Source organism: Cavia porcellus, unplaced genomic scaffold (assembly GCF_034190915.1).
Source record: "Cavia porcellus strain 051 isolate PalLab524CR breed Dunkin Hartley unplaced genomic scaffold, mCavPor4.1 scaffold_6, whole genome shotgun sequence".
Classification (NCBI taxonomy): domain Eukaryota; kingdom Metazoa; phylum Chordata; class Mammalia; order Rodentia; family Caviidae; genus Cavia; species Cavia porcellus.
Window position 1 is genome coordinate 50,841,824 of NW_026947489.1, and position 27,562 is coordinate 50,869,385.

A 27,562-nucleotide genomic window follows, 5' to 3' on the forward strand; every position below is an offset into this window, starting at 1 on the left:
GGCCCTCTCATCCAGGGCGGAAGATGATGTTCTTAACTGCTAAGATGAGGGGAAGGTGGAAAGTCCCCTCCGGTGGCCAACCCACGGAGAATGTGGGCCACTCAGACGAGCAGAAAGTCTGCCATTTACTTTTTTAACCTGTAAGGAGAGATTGTGAGCCCTCTCTCGAACCTCCGACCAATGGTCAAGGCTGAGGGACAATGGGGACGATGTTGTCTGTCCCATGATGTTCTGAAGACAAAGAGTGGTTAGCGTACGCGTGACACAACAAATAACCGATCACAACAGTCACAACACACAGGACAAACAGGCCGGCCACCTCACTCTCACGCATTAGTTTCACACCAAACGAGTCACCTTAGGGGGTGCCTCCAGATTGGCCCGGACGGACCACAGATTGGGAATGAAATTCCCCAGATTGGCCCAGATGGACCACAGATTGGGAATGAAATTCCCCAGATTGGCCCAGACGGACCACAGATTGGGAATGAAATTCCACAGATTGGCCCAGAAGGACCACAGATTGGGAATGAAATTCCCCAGACCGATAGGAAAATCCTATCGCAAACGGTGAGTCACGGAAAACCGTGTGGGGCGTCCCCCGGTCACCAGAGAACAAGAGAACAGAGAACGGATAACAAAAACAGGTAACAAAAATTGCCCCTAGATCGGAGCCGTTTGGCTCGGGGCGTAAAATACCGGTAGATTGATCCTCAGAGTAAAAATAAGAAGCGACCAGTCGTACTCACCCACCGCAGAGCCATTGAGGTCACCTCCCGTGAGACGTGCTATCTTGCTAGGGCCTCCAAAATGTTAGGGCCGACGCCACAGGGAAAGAGACCCCAAGGACTCAACTCTTGGTGAGGCAAAAAAAGTTTATTTCCATGCGCATGGGGTCTCCCAGGCAAACGAGTGCGGAGGGCCCCGAGGGGAATCTGCGCAGGGTTTTTAAGGGCACAAGCGGGAAGCAAGCAGGTTTACAGAAGCAGATCGCATTGGTTAATTTTGAACGGCGCAGGACTTGGCAGATGCTGATTCGAGGGGTCTGGGGCTGAGTAACCATGGAGACTGAGGGTCCTGGTCTAATCTAGCACATTCCTTTCCTGTCCTGCCCCGATATCTCAAGGAGGAATTAGGGAGTGAAGCATTCCTTACTGCTCTGTTCTATAGCTCGGGGGGGGGGGTTACATTACAAACGGGGAGTCGATTCTCTCATAACAATATCATAGAAAAAGAAGTTAATTGGTCCACATCACTGCAGATATGGTGCTGTGAGTGGCTTGAGTCTGGCAGCCTGGTTGAAAGACTTGGTAATACCTCCACATCCATCTCCAAATTGCTTTCCTCCCTGTTTCTCTGCTCATGCCTATGAGGCTACAGGCAGATACTGTTTCCCAATACCCTACCCTCTCCTCATAAATTTAGAGAAAAACAAGAGTGAGAACCAACAAAAATGGTACCATAATAACGCAAATTTATAATATTGTGCATTAAACTTGGGAAGATGTTATTACAAATTTATATGAGTTAGTTATGAAATAACCAAAACAATGAGCTTGGAGCTTTGGAACATGTGGTGGTTACTGATAAGCACTACCTTCCCCCTCCAATAGGAGAAGTAACAGAAGCACAGATTCTCTTACAGGAAGTGCAGAACTTAACGGCTCTTGTTTCCTGTTTCTGTCTATAATGAATGAAGCTACTATGATCATTCGTGTACAACTGATGTGAGTTTTTATTTCTCTGGATAATACATTCTCATTGTTCCAATATATTACTTTGTCTGGTGCTGTTGCATACAAAAATCACCTATCAGTACAATACAGTTTTATAAGTCTTTGACTTCTGTATTTTAAAAAAAAATTAATTTGGAGGTAGAGAAATTCATTTTATCACCTTTCCATTTATATTATAAATAATATAGAAGGACAAGCACAGAAGCAAATAGAAGCTGGCACTGAGCCTGAGAGTCAGGAAGTCTTATTGGTATATACAAATAAAAAAAAACTGAAAAATGCATGCCTTTTTTCAAAATAAGTAGCCAGTGACCAACTTCAGTCAATTCACCATGCAGAACAAATATAATTAATGCTGTCCAGTATAAAATAATGCAAGATAAAACACAACTGCAGGCCAAGTGTGGCCTGTGGCTCATGAAAATCTAGCTAAGGCTTTTGTTCTCAAGTTTAGCTATAAGCAATACAATCTTTTAGCTTCTTCTAAAAAATATAACAGGGCAACCCATTCAGGACCCCTTCTGTCTCTCCCTTAAACAGAAGCTTCCTTTCTGTTAATAAATATTTCTGCTCTTAACCTCCATTGTTTCTAAAATTCATTCTTCAATTTTAAAGAACACGAATCCATTCCAGACATATAGCAGGTTGGGAATTTCATTCCCCCATTGAAGATCTTCCATAGAAATCATTGGATGGAGGCATGAGCAGTTCAATGCCAAATCCCCTTACCCCTTTTGGAATACATTCTTAAGCACTGGAAAATGTTTGACCCTTGCATGTTGAAAAAGAGCCAGTTGGTATCTCTTTGCACAAGTACCTTTGCATAGCCTACCTAGCCCCTAGAGCCAAAGCGGAACACAGAGGGAAGTATTAATTATGATGTTCTTTTACAACTAAAATCATACTGTAAGAAAGAGGAAAAACAGTTAGAATTGCATTATGTTGAAACTTTATGCATAATGTTAAAAAATAAGTCTTATCTATCCTCCTGGTATAATTATAATTCTTAAAAGACCACTTCCATTCATAGGTCTCTTTCTCTCAGCGACTTAAAGCAAATCAAGCTAAACTAGGAAAATTTTCAGATGACACTGATAAGTATATTGAGATCCTTAGAAGATTTAGTCAGATCTATGAGCTAGGCTGGAAAGATGTAATGTTACTCTTAAATCCAACATTGACTTCTCGTGAGAGACAAGCAGCATTCCAAGCTGCTATTACCTTTGGAGATGAATATCATATTGTTAATTTTAGAAGACCAGAAGATGGACAGCCAAGGAAACCACCAGTTCCCACCGGTGCACAAACAGTTCCTACCCAAGACTCCAAGTGACTTGACAACAATACAGGAGATTGAAACAAGAGACATTTTCAAGTGTGTATTCTTGAAAGTCTAAGAGAGACAAAAACCAAGCCTTATAGTTATTTTAAATTGTCAGCTATTTCTCAGGAAAAAGATGGCAGTCCCTCTAATTTCTTAAATAGTTTATCAGAGGCACTAATAAAACATATTTCCATAGATCCTGATTCAATAGAGGCACAGATTTTGCTTAACGACATGTTTATTACTCAGCCAATTCAGACATTAGAAAAAAGCTACAAAACATAGCCTTTACTGCAGATAGTTCACTTGATTCTTTAGTAAAAACTGCCTCCTTAGTGTTCTGTAATCAGGACTGGGAGAAAACCAAAGAGAGAAAACAAAGAGACCAAAAAATTGGCTGCCTTTATTGTGGCCTTAAAATCACAGACCTTAAGTCTGATTCTTAGGGTTCCAAGAAGAGCTTTACCATGACACGTACCTGCTACCCCTGCCACAAGCCAGGCCACTTTTTTTTTTTTTTTTAATCGATACCAAGGTTTGAACTCACGACTGCCTGCTTGCAAGGCAGGCGCTTACGCCACTGAGCTAAATCCCCAGCCCCAAGCCAGGCCACTTTAAGAGGGACTGCCTTAAAAGACCCCCAAGCCATCCCCTAACTGCAAAGGCAACCACTGGAGGTTGGACTGTCCTCTAAGGCCCAGGCCCCAGGGTTCAGACCCATCCTATCATCTGGTCCAGTGGGACTAAAGGGCCTTGGGGACTCAACTCCTCCCTCTGTCCAGACTGTCATCTCTGCCTATCATCTCTGCAGAGGAGCCCTGAGTAATCATGACCAGAGGCAAAAACCAGCCAATTGCTGGACACTGGCACAGGTCTCTTTGTCCTTCCAGGCATTTTATCAGCCAGCAAAATATATATGTTGCTTAAACTCTAATTGGGATAATTTTCTCTTCACTTATTCTTTTGGTTATAAAAAACCCAACTCCAATCCTGGAGAGATTTTATCCTAAGTGCTATAATATATATCTAAGTTGCAAACAAATAAATGATGCTGAGACTGGTTTTTACAAATCTAGTACATATTATTGTTCATATATAAAAACATAAGAGTTTCACTTATCAAAAGAAAGTATTAATCTGATGCTCATAAGTTAATCAAATTTAGAGATAATTACAACTAAAGACCTAAAAATAAATTATGATGATGTCAGACTCCATCAATAAAAGGACCCAAGTGTCAATAGGTTACAATTGTCATAAGTTAGAAACAGTTTCCAAATTTAACTGTCAGTACTACTACTCATGCTTTGATTATATATGCCTCTGCATACTAACATTGATTATATGTACCTTGATTAAAAATTGTTGCTGTCTAAAGGTGCCAAATCCCAAGGCATCATACAGATGAAAACCAATAATATGCTAGATTCCTTTTAGATTCTTTTACTGGGAGCCATCAGATCTTGTTCAGAGAAACTTATGTGACATATATCAAGGCCTTAACTGTACTCAAAGAGCCTTAAATGACAATGCAACTGATCCCTCTCCTAAATAAAATAAAATTAATGAGACAAGCTGTTCTTCAATGGCATTAGACATTCTAATGGCAGCACAAGGCGATACTTGTGTAATTATAAAAACTGAATGCTGTGTGCATATTCTAATCATTCTGTTAATATCTCAACAGCCATTCAAAATATTAGATGGCTGGGGCTGGGGATTTAGCTCAGCGGCATAAGCGCCTGCCTTGTAAGCAGGCAGTCGTGAGTTCGATCCCTGGTACCAATAAAAATGAAAAAAGACCAAAAAAGAAAAAAAATTAGATGGCAATTAATAACAAGTCAGATTCTAAAATTCCCTGAACCTTATCCTTTTCCTCCTTATGGGAGGCCATTACTAGCTCCTCGTAGTAGAAATATTTATTAACTGTACTCATAATTATCCTGTTGATTATATCATCTGGGCCATGTATGCTTAATTGTTTCCTTGGCTTTGTCTTCTCCATAGTTAAAGCAGTACAGCCACCCAAGATGAAACTGCCTGGAGTCTGTCGAGGGCCTTTAGATAGACCCTCTGTAGAATATGTCACTGCTGATCAACAGCTACATCCCTATTCAGCCTGAAGAAGCCAGATCCATCATCACCCATTTCTCCCTCATGGCAGTTCGAGATACTTCCTCAGAGGGGGAAATGTTACAGGCAGCTGAGCTATTTAGAAAAATTATAGGCAGTCAGACAGGACTGGGCCCTCAAAAGAAGCCAGCACAGAGAACCAGATGTCTGATGACCTTGGAGAAGACACATCTCTTGCTGTGGGCCAGATCTCAAGACAGAAAGCAAAACAAATGTAACTATACCCTTAAGTATAATCCTTAGGGATTAAATCTGGCTCACTTTGGGAAGCCAAGAGTCACCCTCCCAATCCCCTATAGGAGGAGTCACTGCTCTCTAAGAATACCCACTTTCTACGTGACTCGCTTCCCCATTTGTTCCCAATTTAATCATTTTACCTGAGCTATAAATCTTATTGGCTAACCGTAACAAGTTGCCAGTTCTCCCCAACTTTAGACCTGCCTCACTTCATGGTTTTACTCTATAAAAATCTCGAGAAAATACCCCTTCTGTCTCTCTCTCTCAGACAAAAGCTTTCTTTCTCTCAATAAATATTTCTGCTCTTAAAAAAAAAAAAAAATAACACACCTGAGTCTTTTCCAAGGCTCTGATGTAGTAGATTTGGTATGAAGCCTGAACATCTCTATTTATTTTTTAAGTACTGCAGAATTCACACTGATTCACAACTAGAACTGAGAAGCAGAAAGTTAAATTCTGAGCTGCCATGTTTTGTCACATTTCCCAACTCCTACATCATGTTCAGACCACGGTGAGGCCTTCTCAGGCTACATCTACCTGCTTCTAGGCTCAAAAAGTCATGTGGAACTTAGTAAGTTTTAATTGGAGGTTCACCCAATGAAAACTAACTTTATTGCCTTCAGTTTATGCAATTCATACCCAATTTTGTCTTTTCTATGTTTGAGGATATTATATTAGCTGGCCTTTGTGAAAGAAATTTGGTTCTAAGTAAAAGATGTTCATTCCTGAAATCACGGGAATTTCTTTCTCACATACGTAGTAACTATAGAAATAGAAGCCTACCAAAATGAAAAGAGACAAAGAAAAAAGCAGGAGAAATAAAAGGTCCAGTATGAGATTTCATGATAATTTAACAACAGGGGTCTTAGGGGACCAAAGGCTATGAGACACTGATATTCCTAGCTTGGTATTCTTGCCCAGTTTGGGGTGGGAGTGGGGAGTATCATCTGAAAGGAAATAAGACAAGGAAGTGTGCTGTTTGGCATACATTGCAAATTCTAACCAATGAGCTTCCAAAAGCCCAAAACACATGGGCCTTTATGAAAAGTTGAGACAGAACAGTAAGCAGATCCTCTCATTATTTGCATGTCAAGCCTCTAACTTGTTATGTAACAAACAAATGAAGAAAACTTAGAAATAACCATTAACTAAAGGGAGAAGTACATTAATGTTGAGTGAAGGTCCAAGGAATACACAGCAGTCACCAGTTCCTGGGGCAGAGACCTGAAAGTTACTCAGGAAGAATGGCAATCGTGCAACAAGAGTTCAGTAATGAAAATATCACCACATTTAAAATCGTCTTCTCCTCGGTGATCTTTAGCATGGAAACCATGACTGGTATCCTTGGAAATGGCTTCATCACTGCTATCTATGGGGCTGAATGGGTCAGGAACAAAAGACTCCCCACCAGCGATGGCCTTATGTTGCTGCTGAGCTCTTCCAGGCTTGTACTACAGATCTGGCTGATAGTGACAATTATATACACTTACTTCTTCCAAGACATTTACTACCAAAAGTCTTTGAATCAATTCTTCCAAATCACACTTTTGTTTCTGAACTATTCCAACCTCTGGTTTGCTACCTGGCTCAATGTCTTCTATTGTCTTAAAATTGCCAACTTCACCCAGTTTTTGTTCTTGCTGATGAAGAGGAAGATCACAGTGCTGATGCCTTGGCTTGTGAGTTTGTCACTGTTAGTTTCCTTGGGCGTGAGCTCTCTTTTCCTTATAAACACCTTCCATATTCATGTGAATAGCTCCTTTCCTGTCACTTCCTCCAACTCCACTGAGAAGAAGTATATCTCTGAGACCAATGTGGTCAACCTGAGTTTTTTCTACTACATAGGAATCTTTATTCCTCTGATCCTGTTCATCATGGCGGCCACTCTGCTGATCATTTCTCTCAAGAGACACATCAGGCACATGAAAAGCAGTGCCACAGGCTCCAGGGATCCAAGCGTGGAAGCTCACTTGGGAGCCATCAGATCCACTGGCTGTTTTCTAATTCTCTACATTACCAATGCACTTGCTCTATTTATATCCATGTCCAACATCTTTGACATGTACAGTCCCTGGGGTATTTTGTGCAGAATTATCACTGCTGCCTACCCAGCCAGCCACTCAGCACAACTGATCTTGTGTTATCCTGGACTGAGGAGAGCCTGGAAGAGGTATCAGCACAGAGTTCAGCTTTATCTTAAAGGACAAATACATTGAGTCAAAGCCAGGGGATATCACAAGATCTGGACCAACTACTCTGCCTTTTTCTCACCTGAGTCTCTCTTCACTGATTTTGTTTTCACTCTAAACCTGCTCTGACATTTCTTCTTGCGTGATTGGATTAATTCATGAATGCGAAGCCAAACTGTTTAGTTCCAATCCTAAATAAAAGTAGCTAATAAGCTTGAAGATAGACTTAGAAAAGCTCCTTGATCCAGATTCATTCATATCTTTCCCTGGGCTCTTGCTCATTCTCAGGGTAAAGGTAACCAGATCTCAACTTTCCTGGGACAAGCTTTGCTTAATATATGTTGCCCACTGGACATCATTTAATTTTCAGGGTTATCTTGGTCTGGGTGAAAAAAAGATAGACACTTGACTAACCCATATTAGGGGAAAGAAGGCTCATAAAGAGATAGCACGCAGCCTATGAGGGAAAAAGAAAACCAGAATGTCTACAAACAAAAAGATTCCAGAAGGAAAGTCAAGCACTGCGGACATTCCAAGGAAAGTGTACTTGAAAAAAAGTTTTGTGTTCGACCAAGTGGACAGAGACCATGTACACTGATGGGGGTGCTGAGAGGGTAGCATCCAGATTCCATGAATTTCTAGACACGGTGATGAGAAACTGAAAGTGCACAAAGATCAACAATGTAGGAGGTCATATTGAAACAAATATGAAACGGAGTGCAGATAATCAGTCTAATGTTTTTTGTTGTTGCGGCTGCTGCTATTTTGATTTGGCTTGGTTTGTTCTAATTTTTTTTTCTTTGCTGTGCCGTGCTGGGAACTGAACCCTGGGCTTTTGCACAGGGTTACATCCTCATTCTCTTTCTTATTTTTTAATTTTGAGACAAAGATCTTGCTAGGTCTCTAAGCTAGCCAAGCTAGGCTTTACTTGTAATTCTCCTGTCTGTGTTTCCAGGGTGTTAGAATCATAGGCATGAACCACCAATGCCCATCTTGAATGTTTCGTTTTCCAAATGGGAGGAGACAAAATGAGAAGACAGGAAAAAAAGCATGAAGGAAATGGAGTGAACAGAAAGCATACAGAGGCCAGAAAACCAAGATAAATAAATAGAGGCCAGAGCAAGGATGCATCCTTTTTGGTTGGTACTTGTCTGTGGCAAAGCAATCAGCACCTCGTGCCTCCAGCTTTACCAGTTCTGGGTCACTTGAACTAAAGAATGGCCAGCACGGGTCACTTGAGAGTGGCTATTTGAGAAAGGAAACATTCCTTGTCAGAAAGGCATTGTTAGCATTGTCACAAAGGGTAGTTCACAAAATAAGACACCTCCTCCCTGAAACATCTTGCAATTGGACAATTAGAAATGTCAGTTTTTCTTTTCATGGGTATTTTTAGAATTGTAAGTATTCAGGTAAGTGTACCAAGGATGCTATTTCTCAACACAAACCTGAGTAGCCCTCAAATGAAAGTGCGAGATTGGTAGCAAAGCCTTAATCCTGTGTTCCTGAGCTCCCAAGCACATACAGTGGTACCTCAGTTCATGAGCTTAATTCACTCCATGATTCTGGGGAAGATGGTCTGGGGAAGGCGGCCACAGTCATGTTCATCATTCGATGCGGCATTCACCAACAGAAGCAGAATTTTGCCAAACATTTTTGTTTGTGAACCGAGATATTACTATATTTCAGAGAGTTCTTTACATTCGTAAGTTGAAAACACACAATACGTGGAATATTTGAAGGCGAAGGAAGCTCTCCCATGGAAATGATGCTTACCTCAAGGGAGACAAATGTCAAGAAATGGTAACCTCAAGTGTCCCTGGGAAGAGGTAACACCTCACACTGATAGATGTTTCCATGGACGAAAGATGTTAGAGGCAACCTGGAGCCTGGCATGTGGCCCAGGGAAGGTAGGTCTAGACAGGAGATGACAGCAGAAGGCAGAAAAGATGTGGGATAAGAGGCCGGAGCAGAAGAAACCCTGAACAGGAAGATTCGAGGTGCTGAGAGCTGAAATCAGTCTCAGTCAATCTCAGAGGGCAGAAACTCTCTGCAGACAACGTCCCAGACCCTTGGGGATTCTGTCTAACACAGTGAAACAGAAAGTGAGCACCTCTAGCTGGGACATTTCCAGCTTGGAGCGAGACCCTGTGTCCCAATGCTCAATTGTCAACTAGTCTCCTTGGGGGGAAGATTTTATTTTAATGTTATAGCGCATCTCTCATTTGATTTTCATTCTTTAAATAAAGTGTCTTACGTATGTAGCATCTCTCAGTTCATTATAGAAAAAAAAAAGAGGAAAGCATCAAGAAGCCCTGGGTTTGGGGTGGCTGGGCAGTGAGCAGGTATCCAGGGAAGGCTGCCAGGGTGGAAGGGAAGTGGGAAAGCCCCTCGGCTCCTCAGGGAACTGCCCACACCCACAGCCCTACCTCCATACCATCTCTGGAGTCAAGAATCAATGAGTCCTGGCTCTGCTATTTCCTGGGATGGGAGAAGTTATTGCGTCTCTCTACAGCTGTAAAACAGGAATCATTTTCATAATCATCACATCTACCTCCTAGGAGAACTCCATTCTACGAGACAGGTAAGCAACTATTGGGCACGCAGTGTGTGGTCCAGACTAAGCTATCCATAAATGCTGGCCTTCTTATTCTAAAGAGAAGCAAAGTGAGGCCGGGAGGTTGGGAGACTGGGTATCTAACCTGAGGATGTTGGACACATGGCCACTTGAGGAAGGTCCAGAGCCCACCTTAACCGGGCCAGCTGCGCATAGCAGGCTGTTTTCACAGCTGGCAGACTCAGTGGCAAAACATGGACACAGCATCAGCAGTACCTCATCTACTTGAGTGGAGGTGAAAAGAGAAAGACCCCCTGCAACCTTCAGTCCTGCACGTCACTAGGCAGTGTCAGAAAGACACACAGCACACATGCTACTTTAACTACCGCTTTCACCAAAACACCAGGTGAGGGATCAGCCACTTTTTCTGCCAAGGGCCAGCTAGTCAGCGTTCATTTGCAGAAGACAAAAGATCTCTGTCATAAATATTCACCTCTTCTTTTGTAGCATAAAAGCCACCAGAGACAATGTACACATGAGAGGTCATGGCTCTGCTCCAAGAAAATTTTATTATGGACAGCAAAATCTGAATTTGACATCATTACTCTTCTCTGAATTTTTTCCAATCACTTAAAAATGCAAAAGAAACATTCTAAATTCCTGGACTATGACAGAGAGAGAGAGTGAGTGAGAGAAAGTTGAGATTTATCCCCTCCCTGCAGATTGCAGTGTCCCTAGTTACATTTCACTGTGAACCAGGGGTTCCCACAGTAACAAGCTTTGCTGTGTTTTTAACCTTTCAATTTGCTCAATATTTTGCCACTTTCAGTTTCTCCAGCCTTTTGCAATCTTGAAAACACAATCTTTTAGTTTGCTATTAAAGCAAACAAAAACGTAACACCTACTAAGCTCACCATAGCCACTCTTCCTGTAAGCATGAGTACTAAGTGGTACACAGCTCCCTGCAGGGGTCTTGGGCACAGAGGAAGATTATTGCTGCCACTTAGAAACCATGGTGCCTATAACCATCTCTGCCAAAGCCCTGGTTCCCTTTGTGAGTCGCACTCAGCATGATTATGTTTATGATGCTGTGTTATTTTTAGATGACTAACAGGCTGGTTTGTTGTATGACGATGTGAAATGTTCAGAGTCAGTCTGATCCACGGGGGCAAAAAGAACTTCTATTTGGTGTCAAAAACAATTTGAATCCTCACGTCTGTGATCTTAGGAAAATCACTAAACCTCTCCAAACCTCAGTTACCCCTCCTGCAAAACAGAGATAATCATAACATCCTTTTCACAGGGTGATTGTGAAGTTTAAAGGAAATAATAAATAAGTGGATAATAAATTATAAGCCACCATATAAAGGTGAGTACATATAAATACATTCCAAAAATGTACTCATTAACTCAAAGATTGAGGCAATAAAATTTTTGCCCTGAAGGAATGGCTGGTTCAGTGAGAATGCGCCCTGTGTCCTGCCAAGTCAGGGATGTGTCTTAAATCTCAAATATTCATGATTAAAATTTCTAACCTCGGGTGGGGGGGGATAGCTCAGGGGCACTGCGCCTGTCTGACAAGCTCAAGGTCTTGCATTCAATTCCCAGTACCAAAAATAAAAAGCCTCAAAAAAAAAAAATCTCCAATCTCCAAACATTTTTTTAAATTTGGTCTCCCTCTTTTAGCTCCTTCAGCGCAGAGAAAATGCAAAGCAGATTCCTTGTCTCTCCATCTTGCAAAGCCAGTTAGAAGAGACTGGGACTGAGAGAAAAAGAAAATTGTTTTCCCCTGGGCATCCTGCAGAGAGGCTCATCAAAACACAAGATGCAAAACAGAAAGGGGTCCCATTACATCCGGCCCTGCTTGGGGAGAACTGGTCTTTGCATCACTGCCTAGAGACTTCAGAGACTGCAAATCACCCTGCACGTTATTCCAATGAAAGGAAGCAAATTCCAGCTTGAGGCCCTGTGTGCACCTGGAACTAAGAACAGCCCAGACATTCAGAAGATAGCAGGGGTCAGTGTAACTCTTGGGAAAGACCAAGGACCTTGCAGGCTTTGTTGCTCACCTTATGTCCCAGTGTGACAGTGCCCAGGGCTCACACTCCACTCAGAAATGCAGCAAAAATTTTACTATCTCTGCATTCAAAGGCTCAGAAAATGCCCTGAAAAAATCAGACTAGTCATGTGGAGGTCTTGTCTGGACAGGGATCGGCAGTCTCCCTCCAAATTTTCCCAACTATAATCTGGCGCCCTAGGAACAACAGTATCTGCCAGGAGGATTCCAGAGGAAGGGGGTTCCATAGTTTGTGCTGAGGTTGGAGATAGGTGGGGCCATGGCCTGACTTTTAACCCCCACCCCTGTGCTGGTCTTGAACCTGTCAGGACTGTCACTGCACTGAGCAGTTCCAACAAACAACAGAACCAGAGACAGCGTGGGAGGAGAGCTTCTCTGCACTGTTGACTGTGTGGAGACTGATGGAGTGAAAAGCAAGCACGCAACAAAATGATTCAGGTTCAAGAAAGCGAAAGCTATGTGACTTCATGGGTCTCTGATAGAATCGTCTTTGAGGAGACGGGGCCATCTTCCAACAAGTAAGTGCCCCAACCACCTTTATGAATAAACTCAAACTCAGGCAGAAAACAAAACACAGCCAGAGATCTGCTCTCCAAGCTCCTCAGACAGCCTCCGATAGAAGAAAAATATTGATTTTCTCCTTGGAAGATGTCTATATCACCTTTCTGTTCCCCACAGCCCTAGCCCAGGATCTAACTCATGCTGCAGAGTAGCAAATATGAAAGGTGAATTAATGCTTTAATTCAGATGAGCAAGACAAGCAGTGCAATAGTTATCTGACTGTGTCAATTTAATACTCAACTAAATTGGATCAGCGTAGTCCAGGTGTGGCTGAGGGGATTCACTGAAGACAGACCTACCCTGGGTAGGCTTGTGCCTGATAGAACTGTGGGGGGAGGAGGACCAGCGGCGGCTGAAAAGATAAGAAGTATATGAAATATAAATAATCTTTATTTTGGGAATGCGGGGAGAGACACCTCCGACCCCCTGGGGTGTGGCATCTCTCCATGGAATGCGTGGAGTGAGGCACATAAGTAGCCTCGGCTTGGGGTGGAACCTAAGGGGGGCATTAGGGATGCACAGGTAGCCCATTGGTCTTTGTTTGGCGTCAGGGGAAGATTCCTAAGGGAGGGGGAGATAGGAGCTACTTAGCTTTACCAGCTACAGTATCCGGCCTGGGCCAAAACCCTTTCAGTGCCCAAATTCAGTAAACGGTAAACAGAGAAGGAAGGCTTGCTTGTTTCCTCAGAGGAACTCCAGTCTTCACCTTCATGTTGGACGTGGTCTCCTGGCTTTCAGGAGCACCAGCACTGACCCTCAGTCTTCCAGCGCAAACCCATCAGCCTTCCAGTGCAGGGCCTTTTAGCCTTTCATTGAAGACCCTTGGCCTCCTGATAGGGACCCACAGGGGACCCTCAGTGAGTGCCATGGGATTGCCTGACTCTGCAGGTGGCCACTGTAAGCCACTCTTGTAAATCCAAATACATTTGTAAATCTTGCACTAAATCTGCTTCTCTACTAAGCACTAACTGATACAAGCAAGTAGGCCAAATTACTTTCTTGGGAGTCTATTGTTAGCTCTATGCTTGTATTTTATGCGTTTTGACTAAGATTTGTCTGGTTTGATAATACCATAAAAGCTAAATATCTCCAAACACAACTGCTTAAAATTCTTTTAAGTTGTCAAAATTTTGAACAAGTTGAATGCCTTTGTATTTGTGTTTTACCTTTCATGAGTTTTTTTAAGCAATTCTTATGCCTGTGTTATAATACCCAAAAATGTGGATTTAATTTCTATTTTGGGGCTCTGGTCATATTCATTAAAACCGAAAGCCGAATTTTTTTGTTTTGATTTTTTGCTTTCAAAGTAAAGCAACTAAAAATATGTCTGGTAAGTTTTGATCTGCGTGGATGTTACTTTAAAAGTCAAACTAGGTGGCCTGGGTATCCATCATCTCTGACTCTCTGGAAAAGTCACACTGAGCAACTCCCTCTATTAATAATCTCTTCATCCTGGGCTTCCTATCTGTTCGACTGTCTGATTTTCTTCTATTTTCTTATCCATCAAGTACCTTTCAAAAACATAAGTCAATCTGTAACCTTTATTCATTACTGGCACTAAGGTGATCAACCACTCAGATTTTAAAACTGAAATCTCCACATCCCAGAAGACCCCTCTATCCTGGATAAGGGTCCAGGATAAAGGGGTCCCCTAGACCCCTCTAACTAGTGCAGTCAGTCACCCTAGCATTACCCCAATGGCTAAAGCTACATTCAAAGTTAAAGTTAGACACTGATACCCACTCTGGTTCTATTCCTTCATGAACAGGACTCATGTGCACTCGCATACACCTGAGCTTCACATCCACACAACACTCCGACCTTCACACTCATGCACACACAGTCACAAACTCACTCAAGCTTCACCTGCTCAGAATCTTCTAATAGCTTCCCATTACCCTGAGATTTCCATCAGGCATGCACAGCCCTCTGTAATGCATCTCATGTCTAACTTTTCTCATGGCTCTTAACCCTGTATTGCGTACAGTTTACTAAATATAATCATTTAAGGAGCATGATGGATTGGTCCTTTTATTTTAATTTTGGAGAATTTCAAACATGCACAAAAGTGGAAGAAATAATATATAGTTCCAACATATCCATTACTCAATGTTAATACCTCTCAACATTTTGTCAGGATTGACCATGGAAGCCTTTTTTTGAAGAGTTATTATGTGTTTCCAGTATTTCTCATAGCTATAGCTCAAAACATTTTCTGGGTCCCTTTGATTTTAGCTAAATTTTTACTTCCATAACAGCTCCTGGTTAGCTCCAAGACCCATTTTTAAAACATGCACCATTTGAAATGTATCAATATATATACCTTTCCTCTGGCCAAGATCTATTTGGGGCAGGCATGGTGGCACATACCTGTAATCCCAGCACTTGGGAGGCCAAGGCAGGAGGATTACTGTGATTTCGAGGCCAGCCTGGGCTATAAAGTGAGTTCAAGGCCAGCCTGAACTGTATAATAAGACCTTGTCTTTAAAAAAAAAAAAAAAAAAAAAGGATCATTTGGAGGGAAAGTAGAAATCAACTGAAAGCAGCAAAAGAAAAATAGGAAATTATTAGAATGATTCCGAGGGTCTCATGGACCCCATGCAGCTATAGCAAGAAACCTGAGTAGCCTTCATGGAAACTGGAAAATCATCAAAGAACTTACCTCTCTTCTCTCCTCTTCACTCCTCTCTTCTCCTCCACTCTTTCTGACAAGCCCCAGAACAAATAACTCTGTATCTCTCAGCACACCTGTCCTGCACTCCTTTCTTCAAACCACCACCCACTGGGAGGGTGTCCATTAGCCTTCGGATCCCATACAACCACAGCCTGCTTTAGTCTGAGACAGTGGAATACGTGCAGTTTGCCATTTCCGTGGTGCGATTACTCCCACCGTGACAGAACTCACACTAGGAACACGACAGCACTGAATACGAGCTGGAACAGTGCACACCATCCTCCCTTCAGATGGGCAGGACCCTCTCTCTCCTTTGCAGGCATAGTAGCAGAAACCTTCCACAGCCTCATTCTAGAGCCACACTCCAGATTCCAACACAGCACAGCTGTGTGCCCTTGGAAAGTTGCTTAGCTCCGCTAAACCCCGGCTTCTTCATATTTAAATTAACATTCATACTAACCTATGTTTTACAGGATGATTGCTATCATGTGAAAAATTCTTAGAATGGTGGTTAGCACGCAGCCCTGAACGTCTTGTAATTTAGGACTGGAGTCAATATTGGTGATTGAAATTATGACCACTAGATGGCGATGTCCTCATTCTACAGCACAGACGCTTTCTTTTATGTTTTTGTTTTTGTTTCTTATTTGTTTTGCTTCGTTGTTTTTGTCTTTTTGAAACAGGGTTTCCTACGCAGTTCAGGCTGCTTTGAACTCATTTTGTAGCCCAGACTAGCCTCGAACTCACAGTAATCCTCCTGCCTCAGCTTCCTGAGGGCTGGGATAACGCCCAGCTCTCAAACCCTTTCTGCAGAAGTATTTGCAATTCGATATTAAACAAAACACGATTCAGTTGTATAAATTCACTGGCATTTTTCTTCTCTGTAAAGTTTTCCCTGAAAAACTTTTCGTAGTTCCCTTCTAAATTCCACTGAGAGCCCTGCTATTGGCCCATGTGTGAACCACCTAAAGTGCTACGCAGGAGCTCTGCTGAATGAAGAATTGCTACTCTGCAAATTAGGGTAAGAATTAAAGTCAAGGCCATATTTGTTCCTATGGCCTGCTTTCCTCCTTTTTGGCTTTTCTACTTCAAAACAAGAGATAACTTTTGGGACTTCCACTGTCACATTTCCTACTTTATCGCTGAAAGATCATAACAATAGTTCAGTTCTATTAATATTCATTGAACAACTGTATGCGTGAGATACAATATCAGATACAGAGACAGTATTTCCCAGGTAGAGGAGATAAAGGCAAATAATAATCATAGCAAAGCAAAGATTTATTTATCAACAAATGTACTAGATCTTTCCAGAAATATTTATATTTTGATTATACCCAACAACTTAAAACCTACCCTAAAAATCACAGAAAAATATGAGCTTTTGAGTAGAAACATCTCTATGAGATGTTAAAACACGCTTAGTTATAAACTAAGACAACAGAAAAATGATTATACAAAGAACTAATTTACCCCAGGAACTTATATGATTCAAGTGACTAAGGGTGGTGGCCACTTAGAAGGCTGAACCAAGAAGATTCCAAGTTTCAAGGCAGCCTGGACTATATAATTTGATCCTGTCTGAAGAAACAAAACAAACAAAAAAAAAGATGAAAAATCCCATCCTTTTATTTTTATGAAGGTAAACTTACATGGAGAAAAGATCTAAATGTAGAGAATAAAGTTTTAAAACTAACAGGAGAAAGAACAAAAGTAGAGAAAAGGTTATTAAACAAGATCCCAAAAGCTCACATGAAAAGGCGAAGGCAATGGGACCTCTGCTCAGCGAAAGGTGCAGGTGACAGCCTGGCTGGAAACAATGACAGCGTTTCCAGTTACAAAGGACCACAAGCTGGAACCTAAGGGGAACACTGGTGCGCATGTGCACGTGCACACACAGTGCAAATAAGCGAAGCCCAACTGGCCAGCAAGCTGAAGAAGGGGTACCGAAGCAAAGACAGCACGCAGTCACCCACTGTTACCTGTCACAGGGGCGTTACTTTCCACTGTCTCAGCAGCCACACATCTCAGAAGGCTGAGGACCATATAGCAATAGATTTGGGAAGAAAGAAAAACCACATTCAGTAACTTCTTTTGTGATGTTTTGTAATTTTCTATTTCATCCTTAGTTATTGCTGTTAATATCTTATTGTACCTAATTTGTAAATTAAACTTTATCCTGGGTACATGGGTATAGGAAAAGGTATAGTATACTGAAGGTTCAGTTCGTCTGCAGTTTGAGGTGCCCCTTGGGGAATACTGGAACATGTACCATGTGGGTAAGGGGAGCTATGGTACTATTTTACATTTTTTCAGAACATCCAGAAGTTTCCAAGTATTGGAGAGAAAGTGTAAAAAAGTGCTACTGGCAGGAATGTCAGATGATACTATCATTCTAGATAGCACGTTAACAGCACCTAATCAGATAGTCACACACCCTCTGAGATCAGAGACCTGTGCCTGAGTACATTATAAAGAGAAATTTCATCACAGGTTCATAAAAGGGCATAGGTAATAAATTCTCTGTATCACCGTTTGTGGATGTAGCAAGTTGAAACCACCCCAAGGGAGAAAAGGTTGGTAAGATCTAGTGTGGACCAGGATAAAGCATTGTATGACAGTCAGAAACTGAACCAAGTGTGGCAAAATAGAGTGCTGAGAGAAAAATACAAGAAGCACAACAAGGCTTATACCATAGTGCCACCATGTTTATGAAAAACCCTTACACAGGAAGCACTGTACGTTTTAGGAAGCGATGTGCATTTCCAATCATCATCAGCCACAACAGCTCTTGTGTACAGGAAACACACACAGTGGCATTTTTGTCCTAATGTAACAGAGAGGTCAAAAAGGGGATTCTAGAGCTAAACCACTTGAGTTCAGTCTTGGCTCTGCCACCCCGGGAAAATCTCAGAAGCTCTCTACAAATAAGTTTCTTTGTCTGAAAAATGAAAATTTAATAATAGGAACTATTCTGTGGGGCTGTTGTAAGGATCAACTGAGTTAACATAAGGTGCTTAAGCCCTCTTTTATCTCAAGCTCCACTTCATTACTTACTTTTTTATTTTTATCCTTTTAATTAAGGGAAAAATAAAAAATAGCAGGATATATTATAGTAACCCACTTTGACTTTCCATTATCTTGATTTAAAGCCCTGTATTGCTCTCACCATCTTGTTTTGACTGATGTCCCCCTATTCTGCTTTGCTTGATAGTTCCAGGTTCGAAAGTTTAAGCAACAGCTGTGAAGATAATGAGATTCATTATAACGCCCATTCTCGTTGACTATTATCTACTTTTGAAGATCTACAATGTCTCCAATGTTTTGGTTTTGTCGGTTTTGTTCTTTACTGTTTTGTTCAATTTTATTATAACTGATGATATAGGCAATTCTATTAGAGATAGCGGGAGGCATTATGGTAACCATTGTTGATCACCTTGTATTATGCTTTTACATTATCTATTATGTCCACCCTTTTGATTTGATTGACTCTGTTCTGTTATGTCACATTTGGTTCTACTCCCTTCCAAAAAAGTAATAAGAACTGTGGGAGCAACAAAACCCAAAATGGGTAATTGTCATTGTACAAAAGAGAGGAAAAGAAAGTGCTCTAAACGATATAACTGCATGTATATTTAAGTGTATAAGATAGACAATGATATCACTGAGTTTTGTTGGATCATTGAACAGAACTGTTTGCAGTCTCACTGTTGGAATGTCCACTTTACAAGCTTTAATTTTGTGACTTGAACAATTATTTCTAAGATGACAATATGTAATCCATTAACTAGTGATTTCCTACTGTTTATTTTTTTTTCTGTAAATCTGTATAACTTGTACCCTTTCTCTGCATTTTTTTCTCCTTAAATAAAATTAAAAAAAAAAAACATAAGGTGCTTAAATAATGTCTAGCTGTAAGTGCCAAGTGGTAATAGCATTGTTAACAATATGAATGGGAGAGGGGTCAAAGAGTAAGAGAAAAATAAGGTTTAAAAAGGGTGTGGACATGTATGCATCATATAGCGAGCTGTAAATTAAAGAGAATGATTCACTCAACTCTGTACAGGAGCTTAAACACACACACACCCACTCAGAGAGAGACAGAGTTCCCCTTTTGGAAGTTTACAGTATTGTGAAGAATACTGATGAGTTCAACATCACACAGGAATGTTTCCAAGTTAGAATCACACCTGTGCCTCTACCTTGCCTATATGATGTGAGGCAAGTAAGACTTCCAAAGCATTGACCCATAGAAAACACCCAGACCCTAAGAGTATGCTACCAGGACTCCCAGAGCCTCACTATAACCTTAACTATGATGGAGTCTGCTCCGAGGGGAATGCTGTCTCTAAGAACAATCCCCCCCACATATCATTGAGCAATCTGTGCCCGTCAACCTATAAGACTGAAAATGTATCCTTACTGGTTTGTTCAAAACAGAGAGTACATCTCGTCTTTTGAAATCTTCAGCAAATGAAGAACACAGAGCATGCTAATTGCATGAAATCTTGAAAACAGAAGTTCCTGATAACTATGGTGACCTTTAAAATTGGAAGAAAGCAATTAGCAGCCAAAGGCAAAAGGTCCTTTGAGTAATTGGCTCATAAGCTCCTGACAGTCATTGCCCCATGCTGTCATTGGCGCAGTACTGCCAGCTACCAGCTGCTGTATTAAAAAGAAATGTACCAGACACATAGATTTAATCAGCTTCTAGTGTTATTTTGCCCTGAAAGATTGTTTCTCAGACCAAGAAAGGAGATTTGATCATTGGAGAGTTTGCAAATCACAGCCGAAAACACTTGCTAGGTTTGTTAATTTTTTTCATGGAAGAACCTTAAAAATAAAAATACTTAAGTGTCCTGGAATTTGTTTAGGAATTGACCTTAGAAGCAAAACAAACAAAAAAAAACCTCACAGAGATTCCTACAGGCACAAATTCTATGGACAGAATTCAATAACACATTCTCTAAATTTCTGAACCAAGATCAGGTAAAGGAAAGTAAACAAGTTTTATTCTGGGAAACCGAGACAATTCCAAACAAAGAAAGTAGTTGCCAAAGTTTGCTGTTCATTCCTCCTCCATGGGTTCAGGATTGCAAAAGTTCCAACCTCAAAAAGGCTGTGGATTTAGTGCTAAATCCACTGCCTTTGTGAGGTCATGGAACTTTTGAATCCCCTGGAACCCAAGAGCAAAAAAATGAAAAAAGCAACACTCTCTGGCACCACTCACTACAACTTTTATGACTTTGGACAATTGTCCTCGGTATCAGAATAAACATGGCATAGAATCTTCTGACAGACATTTGGAAAAGTTTGTCAGTTTCTTAAAAAGTTAAGCAAACTCATTATTAGATTTAATAATTCTATTCCTTGATATCTACCCAAAAGAAACACAGTTGTATAACCACACCAAGATTTATATACAAATACTCATTAACAGCACTATTTGTAATGAGCAGCTGGAAACATTCCAAATGTCCATCAGCTGGTGAATGGATAAACAACATGTGGTACATCCATCAAACAGCATACTTCTCCGCCAAAGAAAGTGGAAAACTACAGAAACGTAATACATGGATGAATTTCAAGATCATTACAGATAAAGTGAAAGAAGTTCAGATACTATATGTTGCATTATGCCAAGTAACAAACAGACATACAAAGAAATGGAACCAAATCAAGTCCAAAATTCACCAACACTACATTAAGTCCTCTAGTTCCATGTGCAGCACCTGAGACAATCTGTGACAAGATGTGAACTCCAAGGGGTTTGGGTGGCTCCACCTCAAGCAGTACTGCCAGTGGTTTTAGCTCTCATTGTCTCTTTTGAGGCAGCTCCTCTCCCTCCTTGTAGTTTTCCTCAAACAGACCAGGTTCCTGGCTTCTCCAAACTTCTGGGGTCTCCCTCTACTGGGCTTTTGGTTTCACACTTACAGTTCTACATACTGCCCTCTCAGGGGCACACTGCCTGGCCTCCCAGGTCTTCTGAAATCTAGGGGAAGCCTTCCTGAACCCACAGCTCTTCCATTCTGCTTGAGCCTAAAGCCAGCACCATGCAGATAATGCCAAAGTCTCCTGCTAGCTGGAGCAGTAGCCAGGCTTCCCTCTTTCTTGGTGGTAAGGATGTAGTACCTAGATTGATGAACACTTTGAATCCAGTTCTAAGCAACAAATTCTCTAGGCCACTACCATTCTGCAACATGATGCTCTGTGGCTTTCTTCAAAAAGCAAAATGTTTCATTTTGCGATTTTGAGGCTGCAAAGGGTGGAGTCCTACTGCTTCTTGTGATACCCTCTGGCCATCTTTCCTATTCTTCTGTTCCTTCTCAGCAATCAAGATCTCCTCTGCTCTATCTTTGCAGTCCACAGCTTTACAGAACCTTTCTTTCTGACCAAACTCAGAGCATTTTAAATCATTTTGCTGGGCTCTTTGCTCTTGATTCTCAATATAAATCTGGTTAAAAGCCCCCAACAGTAGCCATGCTACTGCCTTAACATTAGACTGCCTTGAAATTTCTTCTGCCACATTAATGAGTCTATCACTCTTAATCTTATCCTCAGACAAAGTCTCTGGACACAAACAAAATGCAGATAAACCTTTTGCCCAGACTTTACAGACAGGATATCTATCAGGTATTTGGTCTTCTAATCTCCTATACAGTACAGCCTAAGGTGTTCCTGCTCTTCTTTTTTAGTGGCATCTCCAAATCATTCCAAACTCTTCCCACAAGTCACTCCCAAAGGTCCTGAACCACATGGTCAGTTATAGTCACAGCAATGACACCACTTCTCTGGTACCAAATTCTGTCTTACTCACTTTTTTTCTCATTTGTGAGACAAAATACCTGACACCCAAAGTTAAAAGGGGAAAGATTTATTTAGCTCACAGCTTGTAGAGATTTTGATCCTGGCAGGGGTTTCAGCTCAGCAGTATAAGCACCTGCCTGGCAAGCTCTAGGTTGTGAGTTTGATGCCCAGTACCAAAAACAAAAAAAAAAAAAAAAATGAGGTAGAGATTTGGGTCCCTAAGTGGCTGGATCCAAGGCAGGGTAACACATGGCAGAGAGGGTAAAGTTCACAGCAGCGGAAGACAGACAAAGCAACAAGAGAAAAAATAAAGGATGGACAGGCCTCTTTCTGCCTCTTTTATCTTATCCTGACCTCTGGGATTAAGAATGTGCCAGCCCAATCAGTGGATTGATCCAGCAATCGCCCACCTTTTATCCCAGCACCCTTAATCCTAGCACTGAACCATGTACCTAGATTCAGCTACCTCCAAAAAAGCCCCATCTCTAAAAGTGTGTGAGGCTTTTGAGGAACATCTAGACACAATCCATAACAGTGAGTTTCTTGGTACAACAGTAAAGTTTCTTAAACAAATAGAACTTGTGCATTGGATTGTTATGAAAATTTAAAAAGTTAATATTTTCAAAGCACTTAGAACAATGCCTGAAGTGTAGTAAACTAAATATGTTTTGGCTAAATAATAAAAGTAAACATTTGTGGCTCTGTGATTCATCACAGGAGTAAATTATTAGTAGTTCCTGTATGTTTTCTGCACCACAGGAAGCACTTCTCTGTACTTAGGCATACTTATACAATGGGATTACTTCTCTTCCATAAAATATGTTTGCAAAATCATGCTAAGATTGAGGACATTCGTGCAAAGACTATAACACTTGTCACATAAGATAGCCTCTACCTGCCCTGGCTCCAGTTTCCTCTCTTTCACTGTCCTCTTGCAAATCCTTCTGTTGAAAATAACCCTCTCAGTTCTTCAAGACTTTAGGCAATGGGCTTTTGTGTGTGTTGCTGGCTCAGTATGGGATGACATCCACCTGTTCCCTCTCTGCACCATAGATTGGGTGTTTGTGTCCCAGCAAAATTTCTGTGTTAAAATCTTAATCCTCGTGATGATATGATTAGGTTTGACTGTTGGGAAGGTGATTATGTCATGAGTGTAGACCCCTCACTAGACTTCGAATCTGCTGGCTCCTTGACTTTCCAACCTCCAGAACTATATTTAAAATCTTGTTAACTATATATCACCTAGTCTATGGTATCATATAATAGCAACCTTGAGTAAGATATTTCCATGATCTACTTCCTGCCTGCCCTTCAAGTCTTCATTTAGGGTTACTTCTTCAAAGAAACTTGCCTTGAGTTTTTCATCATTCTCAATCTCAGAATATGTGCATGGGTATACACACACACACACTGCACATTGGATTTGTTAAGCAGCTTTTGATTCTGTCATTAAAGGATTAACTTAGTGCATTTACTCAGCATAGTATATGGAAAAGAAGGAGTAGTCAGTAAAGACCAGTACACTGATTCTGAATAGGGGATGATTGTGACACTTCCAGGAGATAATTAGCAATTCCATCCCTCATAAGTTTCTCTCCTGTCAATTTTCAGTCAATCCCTATTTCTACAGACTACTCTAGGAAAGACCACTGATTTGCTTTCAGTCTTTTCTAGGAATTTCATATAAATTAAATAATGTAGTCTTCATTCATTGAGCATAATATTTGATTATCACAGCTAGCGTGCAGGGGAATGCTACTTACTTATAGTGAAAAGAGGCCAAAGATGATATGAGCATTCCCAAAATAAACACAACTCCCTCTACAATCAAGACTTATCCAGCCCAATGTATATATAGCACTGAGGATGAGGGATTCTGCACAAATCAAATGAAAGAAGGTATAAATAAGAACAAATTAATCTTTTTTACACTAAATTTAAAGATTGTTCTCAATGTGCTTTTGCATTTTCAAAAAGTCTTTGACAATATTTTCATATTTTCCCATCTGTATTAGATTTGCATTATTACAGTGAATTAACAGGGAATTAATTCATCAAGAGAAAAAATTGTTTAACTCAGTTCTAGAAGTTAAGTTCTAAATTGGGGAGACTACTGCTTTGGGTCTCTGGTGAGGGCACCACAGTATGGCAATGGTAGAGAGCACATTTTAGAGCAAACCAGTTACATCTTGAGCAAGAAAGCAAAGATATAATACAAACACAGGAGCCTGGTCACAAACCCCCAGAGAGGCCATGTCCTCTGAGACCTGAGAGCCTCCTGCACCCCATACTAATACCAGCCTGGGACAAAGTATTCACCTGTAGGCATTTGGGTGGGAAACTCAGTCTCAAACTTAGCACCTTCATGCATTTGAACATTCTTTCAAAGAACTCAGGATTATCACACGGGGAGGTACCATGAAGTTGCCTCCTGACATAAACCTGAGCCAATGAGCTTTACAAAAGAGATGAAAAGACAGAAGGAAGAGAGGGAGAGAGGAAGCAATGAAGACAGGAAGAAAGGGACAGGGAGGGAGAGAAAAAAGAGAAAGGAAGAGAGGGAGAGAAAATGAGAGGGAGGAAGAGAAGTGAAGGAAAGAAAGTTAATAAAGCCTTTCTTTAAAAAGTCTGAGAACTTAAGAAAAGTTGTGTATGACCCCTTAAACAGCTACTCCTACTCCTTCATTTTCTTTGGTTTGGTCCATGTGCATACATATTTTGCACCAGTATAATTGGAACATTTCTTAGCTATTCTTAGTTTTAATGTTATCACACCAGTATATTCTCAGGACCTGTGAGATGCTCCATGTAAATTTGTTATTAATCATATAGAAAGCAACAGATTACCAAAGTTTATGTTTTTAGATATAGCACAATATATCCAAGAGTAATGCTATAATAATGTCAACTTCATTCTCTTGCATTTTTGTATGATTTCTTAAGTGAGAAAGCACTAGCACACGGAATATCACACCACCTTTGGTAAATCTCTAGAAAAATGTCAAACGTGGAAAACCAGGGATTTAAACAATTATCTGTATCTTGGCAAATGTTAAGTCCTAACACCATATCATGCACACTGCTATGCAGTCTCCATAACTGACATTTTCCTTAGATCAAAGTAAAACATACAAATTATAGTAATTTAAATAAATAATAAGCATTGCTTTTCCATCTCCTCCCTCCTCTGCCGGTAGAGTTTCCTAAGGAAAAATTTTTTATTACTTTTTTCTTACTTTCTCTGTCCTTCTTTATCACATTTTTTTCTGCTTCCTTCAGTGGATTATTCGCTCATATAGGTTAAAAAAAGTATTAAGTTTTATATTAAGCAAAACTCTCCCACCTACTGTGTCCCCTGTTCACTTTGTTTCTCTCCTCAAAAGCAAACAATTTTGTCAGTTCTTTGTCTCTCCACTCAAACAGGAAGCACACATGTATATGTGTATATTCACACACAGATTACTTCAACCCTTAATAAAATAATAGTATATCCTGTTTATACTTTGTTTTTTTACTCATTAAAATAACATATAAACTGAGGCAGGTGGATTGCTAGCTGGAGTCCCACTTGAGAAACTGAGTGACCTCCTAAGACCCTGTCTCAAAATAAAGAAAATAGAAGTGGGGGAGGTATAGGAGATATGTAGTCAGTGCTAAGGTCATTGAGTTCAATCTTAGTACTACAAATACTGGTACAATTATACAATTAATTATGTGGATCATTTATGTTATGTTTTAGATCTGAAACATCCCCTAATAGCTCATGTGTTGAAGGCTTGATTCGTAGCACAGCAATGTTCAAAGACTGGGGTGTTTGAAAGGCAGGTGACCCATGAGTACTGTAACCTCATCAGCGTGTTAATCCACTGATGGATTCATAGGTCAAAGGCTATTGGAAAGTGGTAGAAAGTTCAAGATGTGAACTAATTAGAGATAGCAGGTTACAAGGAGTGTGTCTGTGAAGGGTACCTTTTGTTGCTGGCCCTTGCCCTCCCCTGTCCTGCACTTCCTGGCCTTGATGAAATGAGCAGTTTTCCTCAACTGTTGCTCCCCACCATGATGGTCAGTCTCACCTTATATCCACAGCCATGGACAGAAACCTCTGAGCCAAAGTGAATCTGTCCTCCCTTCGCACTGATTTTCTCAGGTATGGTGTCATAGCAATGCAAAGCTAACAAGGTCCAGGATTGGTATAAAAAGTTTCCAGATTCTTTTTGAAGTTTCAAAATATTCTAAACATTGGTGCATTGAGTTAGTGCTATAACAATACTTATAGTTCCCAATAGGTTGCTATTAAAAACAGTACTAATGAATAATCCCTTAGAGGGACAAGCTTATGCCCCCATACGCCAGCAGAAAAGATAATAAGACACCACCCAAAATTCATATTCAAACAGTGACCATACAGAGTCCTAGAGTGTAACTGATATTCTTCCTCTGCCTCAACAGGAAGGTGAGCTCATGATATAAATGCCTGTGAAGCATGGTCTCTGACTCTTCCAATTACAAGAGGCCAAACACCAGCCCAAGAGACATCACCAGTTCTTAGAGCCCAGAGTGCTGCCCTGCTCAGCAAGATTCCAAACCCAAGTACTCACCATCCAAAGAACATAGCCTACAGCCTACAGCCCTGCTCAGTCAGCCGTGATTGCAGAGCCAAGCAAACAGCTCTGTCTGATCTCCACATACAGCAAGTGATCTCACCAGACTGGGAAGGACAATCAGCAACCTCACTCAACCTCAAAACACAGACAACTGTCCGGCACAACAAGGGAACTTGACAACAAAATACACCTACTCATGGTCATTACCAGCTGCCTCATCTGGGATCCTAAGTTAAACTGAACAGCAAAGGACACTTGTCCAACCCATAAGGGAAGGACACCTACACAGATGTACAGACAATGCAAACCCCAGGATTACAAGGAGTTAAGGCAATATGACACTCCCTTAACAAACTAGTAAAGCTCCAATAATGTACTCTAAGGAATTCAAATAACCTACCTGAAGAACTCTGGAAAATATGCATGAAAGGTGGTTAAATATACTCGTCAATAAATGTGAGATGTCACATTAAGAGAATAAAGAATAATTATATGACCATCTCAATAGATGCAGATAGCATTTAGCAAAATTTAACAACCTTTCATGATTAAAAAAACACTCAAAATATCTGGAAACATAAAGGGCTGGGGGTATAGCACAAGGTCCAGAATTTGAGTCCCAGAATCGCCCTCCTTAAGATTTGGAAATATATATATACATATACA

At 40.9% G+C, this 27,562-nt stretch overlaps 1 protein-coding gene and 1 long non-coding RNA gene across 3 annotated transcripts in view; one reads left to right on the forward strand and one right to left on the reverse strand.

Annotated features, from left to right (window-relative positions):
• LOC134476443 (uncharacterized) overlaps positions 1-27,562 on the reverse strand; it is a 141,506-nt gene that overhangs the window by 107,525 nt on the left and 6,419 nt on the right. The window lies entirely within an intron of this gene.
• Tas2r40 (taste 2 receptor member 40) lies at positions 6,675-7,646 on the forward strand. Its single transcript, XM_003475312.1, has one exon. The coding sequence runs from the start codon at positions 6,675-6,677 to the stop codon at positions 7,644-7,646; it is 972 nt and encodes a 323-aa protein (XP_003475360.1).

What these genes read in the sequence shown, in the direction of transcription:
- Tas2r40 (XM_003475312.1), top strand. Translation starts at nt 6,675, where the DNA reads ATGGCAATCGTGCAACAAGAGTTCAGTAATGAAAATATCACCACATTT.